The sequence below is a fragment of the Schistosoma mansoni genome, chromosome 3 (assembly GCF_000237925.1).
Source record: "Schistosoma mansoni strain Puerto Rico chromosome 3, complete genome".
Lineage (NCBI taxonomy): Eukaryota > Metazoa > Platyhelminthes > Trematoda > Strigeidida > Schistosomatidae > Schistosoma > Schistosoma mansoni.
Window position 1 is genome coordinate 13,965,461 of NC_031497.1, and position 16,242 is coordinate 13,981,702.

General features: G+C 35.9%; 1 protein-coding gene across 1 annotated transcript in view; it reads left to right on the forward strand.

Annotated features, from left to right (window-relative positions):
- Positions 1–2,075: 2,075 nt before the first annotated feature.
- Smp_150230 (putative cation efflux protein/ zinc transporter) overlaps positions 2,076–16,242 on the forward strand; it is a gene marked incomplete at its 5' end in the record, with an annotated part of 30,326 nt that continues 16,159 nt past the window's right edge. Inside the window, 5 exons of the mRNA XM_018799323.1 lie at positions 2,076–2,139; positions 6,514–6,604; positions 8,677–8,842; positions 10,080–10,236; positions 11,362–11,532. Of these exons, the coding sequence (XP_018651123.1) occupies positions 2,076–2,139; positions 6,514–6,604; positions 8,677–8,842; positions 10,080–10,236; positions 11,362–11,532 (649 nt within the window). The remainder of the gene's footprint in view (positions 2,140–6,513; positions 6,605–8,676; positions 8,843–10,079; positions 10,237–11,361; positions 11,533–16,242) is intronic.

Genomic DNA, 16,242 nt, shown 5'->3' on the forward strand with positions numbered 1-16,242 from the left:
CATCTGTGGTGAAGCACGGAACACGGACTGCTTGAATGAAACCAATTTCGCAGATGACTTCGTCCTTCTATCCCATACACACGAACGAATATAGGTGAGGACAGCCAGTGAAGTAGCAGCCTCTGAAGCAGTAGGCCTCGACATACACAAGTAGAAAAAAAAGATTTCCGAATGTAACACGGAAAACACTATTCCAACCCCACTTGATCGGGAAACTCTGGAAGAGGTGGGTAATTCCACGTACCTGGTCATGATAATCATCGATGAACGATGAGGATCCGATGCAGACATAAAGGCAAGGATTGGTGAAGCAACGGCCACATTCCTACAATTGAGGAACATATTAAACTCGAGACAACTGTTAATCAATGTCAAATTGAGAATCTTCAATGCGAACGTCAAGACAGTCCTACTGTACGGAGGTGAAAATTGGAGAACTAATACAGCCATCATTGCGAGTAAAACCTGCTTTAAAAGTGCCTTAATACTTTTCTTAGCAAGAAGTGTATTCAACGAGTCTATACTTCAGTCACACAGATGTTAGAAATACGGAAGGCCGGCAAATGGTATTTATGATTTATTTCAAGTATATTAACTACTCACCAAACCTAGGAAATGACGGAAGCAACTGAATGCATCAGTGTGTTTAGACATTCGGGTGGATAGGTTAGTGTGGTACTTCCAAGCCTAACATAATTTTCGTGAAGTTACTCACATCCACACTGTCATGAAAGTGAAGATGCCACAGATATTTGTAGTTGGACAACACATTAGCCAGTAACACCTTCTATAATTCAGCCATGTACACCTAATGAAATCAAAATCCAGAAGGGAGGAGGTTCGAAGATATATTTGATAGGCTGACGATATATCGAGGATCGACTGATCTAGACTGGCTAGTGATTGCAGATGTTAAGCACGGCGTTCTCACTTGTGATCTGGTGCGGATGCTTAACCGACTGCCTTCAGCTAAGTGAGTCCATTAAAACCAACGTGGAGAGCATCCAATGTCGAAGACTTACGGAGCTATTGATTTTGAGGATTTATTTACCATTACAAAAGTATTCCGTTTCGTATAGTTGAAATTTTGATGTTTATCAAATTTTCCGATTCAGTATGACAATCTAATTTTGACTGCTTATAACTGCATAGAATAGTTTGTACATTGTATAGCTTGTGTTTAGTCTCTTCAAATACATATTAACTCTCACACACACCCGTTGGAATTTCTCGTTAATAATTATCAGACAATACTTCTTTGATTGGTGTTACTGTTAGTCTTTATTTTTATCTAAAAGTGTTAGGAAATCGAAATAGGAAATGCAATGGAGACTGAGTTGAAGTGTCGCTTGTTCTGTACTTCAATATCAATGGCTTCGAAAAAGTTAGAGGAAGTAGAGTCAGGAAACACTTTATCAGGGAGCAATTCAATTCCGCTTAATTCACCATGCAAGTTTCTGAAAATTATTTTGTGTACTTTACATGATATTCCCTGACTGTTATAATAATAAATTTTTGTTGATATAGAAATTATCTCAATAACACACGATCGTTATCAAACGGTACTGTTTGATTTCCCAGCTTGGTGAATAATGGTGTGGTAAGAATGATTAAATGTCTTTAATTTTCATCTATGCGGCCATAAATATTCTAATAATAGGGATTTTATTGGTAGAAGGTAAATATTACCATCAACTTACTGTTTGGATACGCAAAGTCAATGAATAATGTAGCGATAATTACTCAGGTTCCACATCACATTCGGATCTGCAAAATATAAAAATAACGCTTCAGTCATTTGCTTTGGTTGGTCTTAAAAAATTAATAATCTTTAAGCATTTCAACAACCAAACATTTTTCTTTGGTAATCGTTGGGATGAATCACCATCCAAACATTTGAGTTGATCGTTGGTCTGGGATTCCCGACTTTGTGTATAACTATACAAATGAGTAGTCGTTGTGAAAAATATTGGTATGACATACTGGCAAGAAATTCGTTATCGCCAGATTTTAGCCGTTTGGAAATAAAAATGTGTAAAGACAGTCAGTTATCATCAACGTAGAATCTGGTATAAATGTGCATTATCCCGAAATACCTTACTGCGTCCGCTCGTTCAGATGAAGTTAGCAAGATGGGAGGTAAAATAGACTGGAACAATGTAGTTGCAGTACAACTGAATCAAAGTCCTGAGAATGTAGATCCGACGGGATAACAGTTAGTATTGCCTCTCTATATGTCATTACAGCAATGATTGACATTCAGTAATCAGGATAGTAGGTCTATGAACCTGTGTTAATTCTTGCAGTCTATTTTCCAGTGAAGGTCTAGCTTCCCCTTGAGGCTGATGCCGTTTGCTCGGGTAAAGCATCCAAGTCGTTGACCACTACGAGAAAAACACAGCCTCGCTGTTAGTTAACTAGGTAGCAGTTTTTGAACCTTCTTGTTATGACCTCGGAAATGACTAGCTCTGGTGGAAGCAAAAAGGTTAAGATTGTACAATAAGCTACCTGACCCGTAACACTATCATGCGCATCTGATGTGATCGATTGTACACGAAAATGATCTCTAACAGATAGTATTATGCCTTCTCCTTTGTGATTTGTAACTCACTTCTAATACTGGTGTATACTGCAATGATTGAAGAACAGTTAACATATGCGGTGAGGCACGTTTCTATGACAACAATTATATCGAGACTTAATCCATTCATCATCAAGCTCAGCTCGGACGTTTTATCTGTAAGACTATGAGCGTTCGTGTAGCACATTTCAGGTGTTTTGAGAACTATTCGTTCTGCGCATACGGGTTTTGAAAGCACTGACCTTCAACACCTGACTCCTCAAAAACCCCGAATCCTAAGATTTGCTGTGCCATTTGGATTTTGAGTTTTTAACTCAGTAATGGTATTCTTTTACTCGATTCGACCCCAAGTGACCGATCTGGTCGGTGCAAGTATTTGAATTTTGATTTTGTATGGATTATTTCGTGTAACATCTTCCTCACAACTTCTGAGTGCTAACTTCGATATCTCTCTTGACCGTGTCTCACCTCCAATCCACTTACCAAGTTTTATTACCTTGGTAATTTGCACTCCAAAATTCACTTTCGGCAGTGTATTTCTGATGGCAGATTCCACTAACTCCAGATAGTGTGCATGTCTTTGGGCAGGGTCACTTTCTTTCGACTCCTCCATATTTCAAATAATTAAACAAGGAAAGGAACCGACATCTTTGAAAGTCGTGTTCACGACTTTCATTTATGTTGTCATCCCCTTTTCGTTAACTACTGGGAGCTTTTCTTTAGTTGTCTTTCTGGTTTTGAGTTCCAGATGAATCCGTTCATTTATATTACCCAATTTCCCTTGTGAAAGAGTTTACCTCTCTGCGTATCGTATATTTGCATTCATCTCGCTAGCAATGTCTGGAGTAGATACACTTTCGATGGATGACAATATTCTTGTCTTGACAGTGCTAGACTTATTACGGTTACGCGTAACATTAGTCTAGACAAGGGTTGTTTCCTCTTTGAGTGTATGAACAATTAGAGTCGCAGCCTGTCGACCAAAGATACGAGCTGATTTAACGGTATTAGCAACTACACTTGTTATGAAAAAGAAAACGATAAAATATCGAGAGTATGGTTCTAAAAGAAATTTGAGAAGTGTGTATTAAGGAATACTAAGAATATTGTGGAGGAATACTAGAGAATAATAGGGATATAAGGAGTGAGTGCGTTTGTGTCATTGCTAATCATTCTAAGCCATCTCTCATAAAGTGGTTATCTCACGAACTTCAATCGGGTGGTCTGCATCTACCAATATGGCTCAGACGAACGGTTTCGTTTTTGCATGCTAACCTTGAACAGCATTGCTCCTTTACGGTAAAGTAGTAAGGCGAAGTACTGCATTTCCAAAGCTTTAACTGTGTTCTAACTTGTAACAAAAATACAGTCATAATCGGAAAAATATAATGTGTTTGCACGATACTTTTTGATTAATCCGACTACCCATATTTATCATGTCGACTCGTATGAAATTGTAAGAAAGATTTAATAAAGAAGGATAAGAAAGAAAATGAGATTCTATAGATCAATTTTATCTTCTATTACACTTTTGAGCCTATTTAGAGGATTATTTACTTTCAACAGTTCTACCTAAATAAGATGGTTTTATAAGAAGGGCCTCAACGTGGCATAAAATACTTATAGCTTTTATAAAGCTCAGGATTAACGTTATTGGCGTCTTCTGATAAAGCCCTCTGAGTGCACCTCACCTACTACTTTTGGAGTAGAAGGCTAGAGTGTTAATTCTCTGTAGACTTAACAACAACCAATCGTTTTTCTTCCGGTATCAAACGTGAAATTGGTCTTTTTCTATGTAAACAAGAAATACATGGTATTTTTGTTTGTTTGAGTTTGGTGACGATCTTACTTTGAGTTGGTTTACAACACGTCAACCTATTCTACTATTTATGCAGCCATGGTTGTACACTTTATTTACTTTTACTAACTTCAGAGCCATTGAAACGTTAGGAACCCTGTGTGGTTTGATAGACCTAAAGTCGAAATAGTGATGCACTTTGAATCACTTCCTGAAGAATAGAGTTTTATTGCTTGAACTCAATACTTTAAATTATACGGAAAGATCAGTTGTAAATAGACGAACATTCCTGACGTCACTGTCTTGCATTGTCAACTTTAAGATTAGTATAATAGCTGAAAGTAGATCAGCACTAGTTTTGTACTTCAGTGTTCATTAGATAAAGGGGTTCGTTAAATGTACTGTCAAACAAAACACTATCAAATTTATACTCTTACCGTAATCAACTATTGTTTCCGAAACCTGAAGTGTGCTACCTATTTTCTCACTAAATATAAAGGTTTTTGTCAATTCATTTTAAAACATTTAAAAACCTGTTTAGCTCATTAGCTTCAACTAAGATTTTATTAAACTATATGGCGTATCTAGCCAAAACAAATTTCTATTCCTTTTCTAACCAGTTTATTTAACTCATTTTTCACAACCTATCTCAAACAATATAGAATCAGTTTATATATTAAGAAGTTGAACTCTATCTAAAAAACATTTCTCTCCGAAATAAATAACTTTATGTTACTATGATCAGTAATACGTTTGTGAAACTTGACCGTGCTATTAGTTAACGTCTACATCAAGTGTGAGGTAATGCTGCTGGGGTAATTAAGTAACTGGGGATCGATTATCACATTAGGAGAAATCTCAGGTTTATGTTGCGTGATAGGTTGGTTAACATTGCATAATAAGACATCATTTTGTGTCGTAAAACCGTTGCTAAGATCGTTAATGACATATTCCTACGTAAATCAGAAATCTTTGGCCATTTGAAAAGTACAGTTAGGAATTTGTACGAGTTTTTCACGAGTTTAGGACCCCTGACACCCGAAGTCAGACAGTCGCGAAGTTGAATATGGAGTTATTTACCGAAACTGTACTAATAAGTCTGTGTTCGAAGCTTTAGTATAAAATCTCTTATGTCTGGTTCAGAGTACGGAATAGTTTTTTGAACTGTGTGATTTCATGCGCTTCAATCATGTCAATTGTAAACGATTTGTTAGTAATCTTAGTTTGTCACTCAAGATTCTCTGGCAGGCCATAAGTGTTTCTATAAATAGAAGTTATAAATGTGCGAAAGTGTTATCCTCCTTAAAATTGAGATAAATTCTAAGGTTTGAAATAATCCAGGTAATCTTCCAATTCCAGTAGTAACGCTCCAATAAGTAACTTCCCAATATTTTTAGAATCTAGGTTACCTGCGACTCTAGAAGTGAATTATAAATAGCCTAGCGAATCACTATTGATTCCAAATAGACTCGAGCTTTGATAAGATCCACTCAAGTGTGTAGAGGAATTATGTTTGATGTTTCGTGACTCGGTGTAAGCCACTTCTTCAAAGAATAAATAACCAAATCAACATTAATTCAAGCTTAAATAGTACAAAAAAACAACTATTTAAACTTCGATTAATTTTGATTTGGTTATTTATTCTCTGAAGAAGTGGCTTACACTGAGTCACAAAATGTCGGCAAATCTAACACTGGACGGCCGTCCAGTGTTTCCAGGTTTTCCATGGCGGCCTAGCTTCAATTGACTCATGCTTTCAACTATGAAACATACTAAATCTCCACAAAACCCCTTCTGATAAATCTAATTTTCCCACTCATTGGGATATTACAAATATATTATTTTATTTATAACAATCTACCTAATGATCAATTTATTCGGAATTATCAAGTCGAACCTTGGTAGTGATACTTACTATTGTTTTAATAAGTACAATTTGGAATTATTTCATGTTGAGGCCTACACATTCAAGCTTACTCAACTGAGTTGTCAGCAGGATTTATAAAATGTACTGTCATAAGTAATCACAAGTTTTTACATCAAGTTGTCACTTACGTTTTAGAAAGTAAGTAAACGCTTGGAACAATTTGTGATTAACCTTTGTTGTTACTCCATTCTTATAACTGCTTCACAGGTGGAACATGGAAAACGCATCCTATTGAGGTTTTTCAGAAGAGATTAAGCTCTAACATTAAAAAAACTAAGACGACTTCAAAGTCAGTCATGTAAGTTTTGCTATTGTCTACAACAACTGTTTCTTAATAGCACTTTGTTTCCGCAAAATGTATCACCGATTGCAATAAAATGCCTTTTTTATTTTAATGATGGCTAGTAGGTGAAAGATATATGCAAGTATAAGAAGCTCTTGATTTCAGTGCATAGATTGTGGTGGAAAATGTAAGTGGTTTTTATAAGCGTTGCACAGGTTATTGGGTAGATCCCATTCCCGTCGTCGATTTTTCTATAAATTCTCTCGCTACTTCAGTTATAGAATAACTCATGCGGTCCAACATTTTTCTACAATGAAAAACAAATTAGTTAAACCAAAATTTAGGCGCGAATGATTCTCTAAAAGGCAAATTCTCAAGTTCCTGTTATAAATAGATAAAAATACCATCTCTTTAGGTGTTAACTTACGTAAACCATAAGAAACTTAAATGTATTTTCTAAGCTACATAAAATAAATTGTTTCACGCCTAGCATTGTTTTGTGAATGCTGCATTTAATGATTACAGTCCAGGATTCAGTGAAATGAAAGCGACTTGAATTCTAAATATCAATCAATATAATGATACATTTTGAGTCTAAATATAACTTGTCCTGTAGCATACGTTTCCTTGCTGTGAAAGGTTATATGTCCTCTTGAAATACTTCTAATTGTATTACATCGTCAACTTTAAATTGATAGTTACAAAACGTAGGCAAAACACAAATAAATGGAGGTTGTTTCTGTGGTGGAAGCAAAATGATTGTGTGTGTAAATACCATGAACGACGAAATCAAATATTTTATGGGAATAATAAATTTTATGTGGTTGATTACTTCTATTTAGGTCATGAAATATTTTTCTCCCCATAATAGCTTCGTTGGTCGCTATTTTGTCTTTTATGCTGTGGCGAAATTAGTGTCCCTTAGAAATGATTACAGAGTTCACGTCAATGTTTTCCAAATTTAATTAGGTCGATGCAAACAAGGGAATAATATTTAGAAGAAAATAAGGATAGATTACTTGTAAAGGCGTAATCCATGAATTGTTTCTAATTCATATTTGTGACAGTTGTTAATCAAGTAAGGCATAAGTTCTGCGCTAAAATGTATAAATACAGATGACATCATTTTTGAAGCACAGGATTATTGTCAGAATGCATTTCTCAATACTCCTAAATCTTTAAAACATTTGGTTGTGATTATTAAGTAATGTATGTTAAATAAAGTTGGATGTACTACTAAAGTGACGATTGTAGCCTCATGTGCGTCCTACGGTTATGGTTGTCATATCTCTGCCATGGAAAGTGCAGTAAATAGTTTAAGAAGCAATATTCAGTCTATTACTTGACTTCACAGGTTTACTCCAATAAATGTTGATATTTGTTACTGTTGGAAGATGTACTGAGTGTGGTAGTAGTTATGAAGTCTATCCGGGCTATTGTACCATATCGATATATGTGAGTTACTTTCTGAATCTCAGTAGCCATGAGAAGTCATCATATTTTTAGTTTTAAACCTGATAGTAGGCCAAATTTTAGGATTCAGTGATTATAATCTAGTTTTAAGATTCATATAGGTGTCTACAAACAAAAAAGTCATACGAAGGCAATTTGTCGATTAAAAAAGGGTTCTGAATATGCTTTTATATGGATTCTTGATTACGTGGACTATCGAAAAGGCCATAGTATTTGAATATAACTAGCCTTAAGCAGGATTAACATGTGTGCAAACTACTTAATTCAGTTTTATATGATGTTTAATACGGAGAATGTAAAATATCCCTTTACCTTTATTTTCTATCAACACCATAAATTATGTTTTCAGGCTTTGTTAATTATATCAATAGAATTCAATAATTGAGCTAAATTATTTTTGCTTGTAGTATAAACCTTGTTAATTTGCCGATTTTAGTCCATAAATTTCACCCTGTTAGGTTTCATAGGAACGAATAAAAGACACGAAAAGACAACAGCATCCATTTAGGAAATACGCAGTTAGGTTATTTAGATGTTAAAAGATTGCTATGCAGTTGTCTCAACCCTGTTTAATTCACTTAGATATCCATCTTTTATATTTTCTCTAAAATTAGGGAGTTTTATCGACGACAGGATGAACATATTCGTGAGTTGGAGAAGATAGCAACCATTATGGAGGCAGAAACCTCTGATGTAGAGATAACGTCCAATCACTATTCTATTAGGCGGCAAACGCGAATTAATACAATGATTATTAGTATTGTATTTTGTGCCAACGTGGTAAGTATAATATTACTAATGATTAGTTTATGAATATTAATAAAATAGAAAGGAAGGAAATTTCATTTTAATGCAGAACGAAATGTCCTTGGTAAATTCTAATAAGTTATTAATGCCTAACGTTTACATGTTTTCATCTAGCTATTGTAACATAGGAAAATTATTTCGTATGTATAATAAGTTTAGAAACTAGCAATCTACCAGCCGGTGTTTCGTTTGATCTTAGTTTATCATATGCGTATATTTCATCTGCTTTTAATATTAAACTAATGATCGTCTGGTTTCACGTTTGCTAGACTAACGGTGATTAATAGCCTTAAATCCGGTTCATTGATTACTTTTCGACTGTGAACAGTAGGGTTGTGGTTCTTAGCTTTGGTAAATATTTAACTGGTGTTAGTTTGAGGCCACTAATCCTTGCGTTCTTTCAAAAATAAGCATCAAGTGAATGTATAATGTATGTATGTATGTTTTCTCAAAATAGTATCTTTTATTTGTTTTCACCTAATCTGTCAAACAATTTACAGTATTAATGAATAAAATTATCAACCTTTTAATCTTAATCCACTCACATTTATTTACTGCTTGTATCTGTACTTCAATTGGAATCTGTGGTTGTGCTAACAATTTGTTGAACATATTTATTTTTTTTCGCTTTAAACAATACCCTTTTAATTGAAGTCTAATGATTTCAAATATCCAGTCATCCATAACCAACACAAAACGTCATTTTAAATAATGTTAATTTCTGGAAATATAAGTTTAGTGGTTATCGAATCGTGAACATTAAATCATTTGCTTTGTCATAACATGAGCCTCATATAATTATTAGATGACTAAGATTAAAACAATCATTTGTTACTGAAATGCCGTGTAAATTTGTTACCATTTCAATGAATATAAGGAGACTAAATTTACTGGTGTCTAGGATTAAGCAACCAATTTTCCATGAGTTCGTCCTCTTTGAAACAACGAACTAAAAAAACTTCTTATTCTTTACGCTAGAGGTTTGGTTTTATTTTGATATAATTTCTACATTAATTTATTTTCCTTAACTTTTATGAATGTAACACCTTTTTCACCATGAAATCAACTTATTTTGTTCAGTGAATTTTCAAATGAAATATAATTTTCTAATAGTGTTATTATTTGTCTAACTGTTTTACATTGTATGTATAAAAATAACTTGATAACTTTCTAATTATCATATTGCCTATTTCGAATTACATCAATATAGGTACTTTTATTGGGTAAAGCTGTAGCATCTGCATTATCAGGGTCATTAGCAATCATATCATCTTTGTTAGATAGTTGTGTTGATTTGGCTTCCGGTGGAATCATGTGGTTCGCTGCTCGTCAAATGCGTAAAAGGAAGCCATACAAATACCCAGAAGGTAATTTTGTTTGAAAATATTTTAACTGATCATAAAATGATCCACGGTCTATAGGCTGGTTATCGTAAATTGTTGTTATAGTTTTTAAAAATGGTCTTTTGAATGCGATATCCAGTTAATTCCATCAACAGTATGAATAACTCTCAACATATGGACTGGTGAAATCTGGACATTTTAAAAAGTTGTCAACATATAAATTTTCTGCGATTAAATTCAGCAATTTTTCAGAGTTTTCACTTTTTAAATGATGTTTTACACGTCGATAATAATTCTGAAATTATCTTTTGATCTAGTTATTGAACAAAAATTGTAAATTTATTTGATTTTTAGTTGAACACCATCATCAATTTACTGTTAGTGTCTATTTACAAACCTTTACATAATAAGACAGATTATTTCCGAAATTACTGAAATGTTCAAAGATAGTATGAAGAATCAGTAACATGTCATAGCAATTGACTTCTAAGTTGTTTAAGAAACAGTGCATATCTTTCGTTAACTAATTACCAAATTTTAACAAAAAATAGAACTAAGTTATTAGTCCAATCACCAAAAAGTTATAAACAGTGACATCCGATAACAAAAATTATCGCAGTTACATTGAAGTGAGTCAGAACTCAGGTAGGGAAAACCAATTTATTGTTGAATGCAAAATTACAAAGTGCCTTCGTAAAGTATGGAAACGACACATTAAATACATTATTTGCACATCTTCAGTTGTCCTTCCTGCTTTCTTCCATTCAACCTTCTCAATCCTTTGCTAGCAGGCATCTCATTTCCGATTGCTCCTACATTCTACTTGTACTCGTAAGCGTAAGGAACATACGCCACAGCATGTTGGTAATCATTTATTCTCTCTGTTCAACGTCAATAATAATAATGACTGAACTGCTAGTCTTAATTATGCAATTATATGGTTGGAAGTAAATTATCATCATCATTTAGCTATGTTGTTAAACCAGATGATTATAGTAATTACTTAAGGTACTTATTATTTATGCTTTACAGTTATGAGATTTACTGAAATATTTATCATTTTTATTTTAATGTTGAATTTTCGAAAATCATATGAAAGTGAAAGAGAAATAAAGTCTCTAAAATTTTGTTATTTTATTTTCTTCCCAGGGAGAACAAGGCTTGAACCATTAGCAGTAATTGTACTCTCTGTATTTATGGGTAGCATTTCTATACAACTTCTAGCTGAATCTATACAAGCCATGGTTCGTATGTCACAAAATAATCAAGAAGCACCGAACGTTAATGATTTAGCTTTGGGAATAATGGCATCCGTAATTGGTAAGAATTATAATTTTTGCCTAATTTATCTTCTATTTATTTTAATAACTTCTCTAAACATCAGAAATTAGTTTTATCCTAACTTTTATTTAACACTATTAAAAATAGTTATCTCTTTTATAGAGACTGGTAACTGATTAAAGTGACATAACACAGTGGTACAGTGATTTTGGTTAAGGATACTTCGTTACAACTAGTGTTTGGTAGAACTGGACTTCCATGTACATTAATGTTGGGTCAATTTTCAAACAGGACGTTATTTTTAATGAAGTTTAAAATATGATTAATTGAAAAGTAAAACAAATCACAAGATTTTTATTAAAGACCTATCTATGAACGCAACCAAACCACAAATATTTTACTATTCGGAAACATTTAATTCATTACATAAATTCCTAAGGAAACTCTGAGTACGTAATCTTAATATATTCATGAGATTTAGTGACGCCTCTTAGCTGAATAATTTACGCACATGATCGTATGTCAAAAGCCTGGTAACACCGGGCTACGAAGCTTTAATAAAGACAGGAGGAGGAAGATAATATTGATAAACATAGCAAACATAGTAGTACCCAGCTATTTCTATTGCTTAGTATTCCTGGACACCAATTCACTCGACCAGTCCCCGAATCAGAACACGATTGAACAGGAAAGAAATTACATTCCGAATAACAAGGGTAGATGGAAGTAAGAAGCACAATAAGAAATACGTCGGTTTATTTATGGTTTTCACATGAGAAGATTCTAGAGTCTTCTCCAAGTATCGACTAGCGCTGATTGGATAAGAATTGGCTAATCAGCGTGCACCAACGCGATCGTGCATGGAACATGCTTTAATCCAATTTATGTCCCGCTAACATTACCATAAATGAGTAATACCCTGGTTGGTTATCAAAGGTAATATTCCGAAATATTAATGAACTATTATCAAATCTAATTATTCTGATTTTCATATTCACCAAATGTATAGTTATCTCTGTCTAATAAAATATATTTATGTTAACATTTTTAATTAGCTGTTACATCGTTGCACAACTTCGTTTTTGTATTTACTGTTTGTCAACAATTTATAACTCAATATTAATCAATGTTTACAATTTCTTTATATTCTTCAAGTTAACAATTATCTTTTATCTGTAATTCATTTTCACTTTGATCTGTTATGTGCTCTTTTTATACTTCAGAAAACCATATATATAGCTTATAAAATATTCAAATAATCAGGAATTAAACGTAAATATCGACAGTCAAAGAATCAGTTACAATATAAACTGAAAGTGTCCGTATGAACAGATATCAAGGGAAGAAAATAGGATAGTCTGATGGTTATACATAAGTTCATGACCTCCTTTCGAAACATATGTATATATCTCTCAAGTGCTTAGATGATTACAGGAAACAAGAGGGATTTCTCCTACTATTTTATCGTAGACAACTAATAACCACTGATGGGCCCCAAATGCCCTGGTACGGCCGAGAGTGAGGAGAGTCCGCTCTCTCTCTCTCGAAAGGCTCTCATATGGCCCCGCGTATATAGCCTCTGCCAGGGAACTCCTACTCACTGCCTTCTCGTAGCAGGGGCGTTGTTTACTAAATTGAGAAGACGAAAAGCGAATGTCCGGCTCTTTAACCGGGTTGGTGGATACGGAAAGTCCACCTAGGGGAGTTGGAAAACCCTGATTCCAAACCAATGGTGCACATGGGCTCCAGTATCCTGAGAAAACAAATAGCGTATGAACCAATTGTTGGTCACCGGCTACCATGGAACTACATCTCCTCACGATGCTCCACTGTCTTGTGGGTTAGACCTTTAGGTCAAAGGCTCGGGGTGTGGCCCCCTGAGAAAACCACCTGTTTCGGTCTGGCCAACCGGGCAGTGTCATAGCCCTCGCACAAATAAATGAAATGACGCTTTCTCCTGACAATACTATTCTCGCTCCTACCAGAAGTCAGACAATTTACATTATTATTATTATTATTACTATTGTTATTATCATTATTATTTACCACGTCGCTTATTTACTCCCTTTTATTCTTAATTTGTGTATCCTTACGTTTCAACTTATGCAGCAGCTCGCCCATGGTGGAAACTCTGTTCTATCTAAACGATCTTTAGTCACTGTCTGGTCGAAAATGAATGCTTCTACTGGATACGAATACTGAACCAGTCTTTTTGAAACCACGTATGCTGTTCAAACTGGCTTCCTTCAACGTTCGCACACTAATGCAAATCGGACAACAGATAAGGCTGGCTATGTTTTTAGAAAGTCTTAATGTTGACGTTTGTTGTCTATCTAAGACCCGTATTCAAGACTCCAGTAAAGTACTATAAATTCGCTCTCCATCTGTTTCTTCGAAAAGCTTGTTTCACGTGCGCTTATCTGGGGACCCTGTGACATCCTCGTCTGGTCTTGCTGGCGTTGATGTTGCACTAAGCGCTAGAGCTGAGGCAGCACTAATCGATTAGATACCCATCAACATTATTTGCTGTTAGATTAGAAAGTTCCATCAAAATGAGAAGAAATCGGCGTGAGAAACGATGTCTTTTTGTCATCTCCGCCTATGCCTCGACAGATTGTAGCCCGGATGCAATCAAGGATGAATTCTAACACCAGTTAACTGTTCTTCTCCAGAAAGCGCGTTCGACAGATATTGTAGTACTAACCGGATACTTGAATACACAGGTCGGGCGTCTATGCACAGCAAGAAGTCTGGTGTGAGTGAAACAATCTGTGAAAATGACGGGATGCCATTCATTTACATCTGTCGACGTCTTGGACGATGGGTGGAATTATTTGAAGGGCAGTTCAACTGGCTCCCTGCTCCGGCAACATTGACTAGATTGCCTAGCCCTCCATGGCCGGTGACGACTGAGGCGGAAGTCCACAAGGAACTCCAACTCTTGAAACGCTACAAATCACCAGGCCCAGATGACTTACCTCCAGCTCTTTTTAAAGATGGTGGTGACTTTCTGGCTAAGGAATTGACTATGTTGTTTACAAAGGTTTGGGAGCTAGAAAGCGTTCCAACATCATGGAATGAGTCGATAGTCGTCCCTATCTTTAAAAAGGGTTCACGTCGTTCCTGTAACAACTATCGGGGTATAAGTCTACTTCCGATTGCGTCCAAACTATTGGCTTCTGTCATTCTTCGTAGGTTGTTTAAAACCCGAGAAAGATTGACTCGCGAGGAGCAGGCTGGTTTTCGTTCTTGTCGAGGATGCATTGATCACATCTTCACCCTCCGCCAAATGTTAGAACACCGTCATACTTATCACAGGCCAACAATCGTAGTGTTTATTGATATCAGGGCTGCCTTCGATTCTTTGGACAGGACTGTTCTCTGGGATTGTCTATTGCAGAGGGTTGTGTCTGAGAAGTTCATTAACATCTTAAAGGCCCTGTATACAAACACCTCAGGCAGAGTGAGGGCATACAACCACCTTTCTCCCTTGTTCCATTCGAGCAGTGGGGTTAGGCAGGGTTGCCCGATCTCACCATTCCTCTTCAACTTTGCCATCGATGACATCCTGGAAACAGCTCTGATGGATGTAAGTAATGGCGGTGTGGATATGTTGCCTGGAGAACGACTTCTCGACCTTGAGTATGTGGATGATATTGTCTTACTGTGCGATAATGCCCAAGGCATGCAATCCGCACTTAATCAGTTGGTAATCAGTGTCCGCAGGTACGGTATGTGCTTTGCACCCTCCAAGTGCAAAGTACTCCTACAAGACTGGCAGGATTCTAATCCTGTACTCACCCTGGATGGTGAGCAGATTGAAGTAGTTGAGAAGTTCGTGTATCTAGGTAGCTACATAAGTGCTGGTGGGGGCGTGAGTGATGAGATTGATGCACGTATAATGAAAGCCAGAGCGGATTATGCCAATCTGGGCCATCTTTGGCGCCTTCGTGATGTTAGTCTGGCTGTAAAAGGTCGGATCTACAACGCGTCGGTGAGATCAGTTTTGCTCTGTGCTTGTGAAACCTGGCATCTCCGAGTTGAGGATGTTAGACGTCTCTCTGTGTTCGATCATCGTTGTCTCCGAAGGATTGCTGACATCCAGTGGCAACACTATGTTGGTAATGCAGAGGTTCGGTATCGTTTGTTCGGGCGCAGAGACGACAATCCAATTGGTGTCGCCATCTTGAAACACCGACTTCGATGGCTTGGACATGTTTTACGAATGTCGTCCCAGAGAATTCTTCGTCGTGCATTATTTGCCGACTCTGGGACTGGTTGGAAAAGGCGGAGAGGTGGTCAGTGTATGACATGGTGTCGTGGTATGAAAGAAAGCTGCAAAGGGCTAGCTTCTGTTGGTTCTTCACACTCTCTGGCTGGGGTCCAAGAAATGGTGCAACACAGTGGCTCGAGACGTTATCAGATATGACTCAGAATAGAAGCCAGTGGCGATCCTTCTGTAACCTTCTTTTACTTTCTTCATAAAGAGTGGTAATAACCTCTTTAACTGAAAAAATTCTTCTGGTTGTACATTTCAGTTTCCCCCATCATTACTCTTATATATATATTTTTATATATGCATCTTACTCCTTTTCTCTTCCCATTCTCACTGTTTTTGTGGCGCATATATATCTGATGCCCCCTTGTACCAATATTTATGTGTTTAAATAAATAAATAATAAATAAATACCACTTGTGAATCAGTTAATCACCTACCGACATTTTAACTACATTCATTAAAAATAAAAA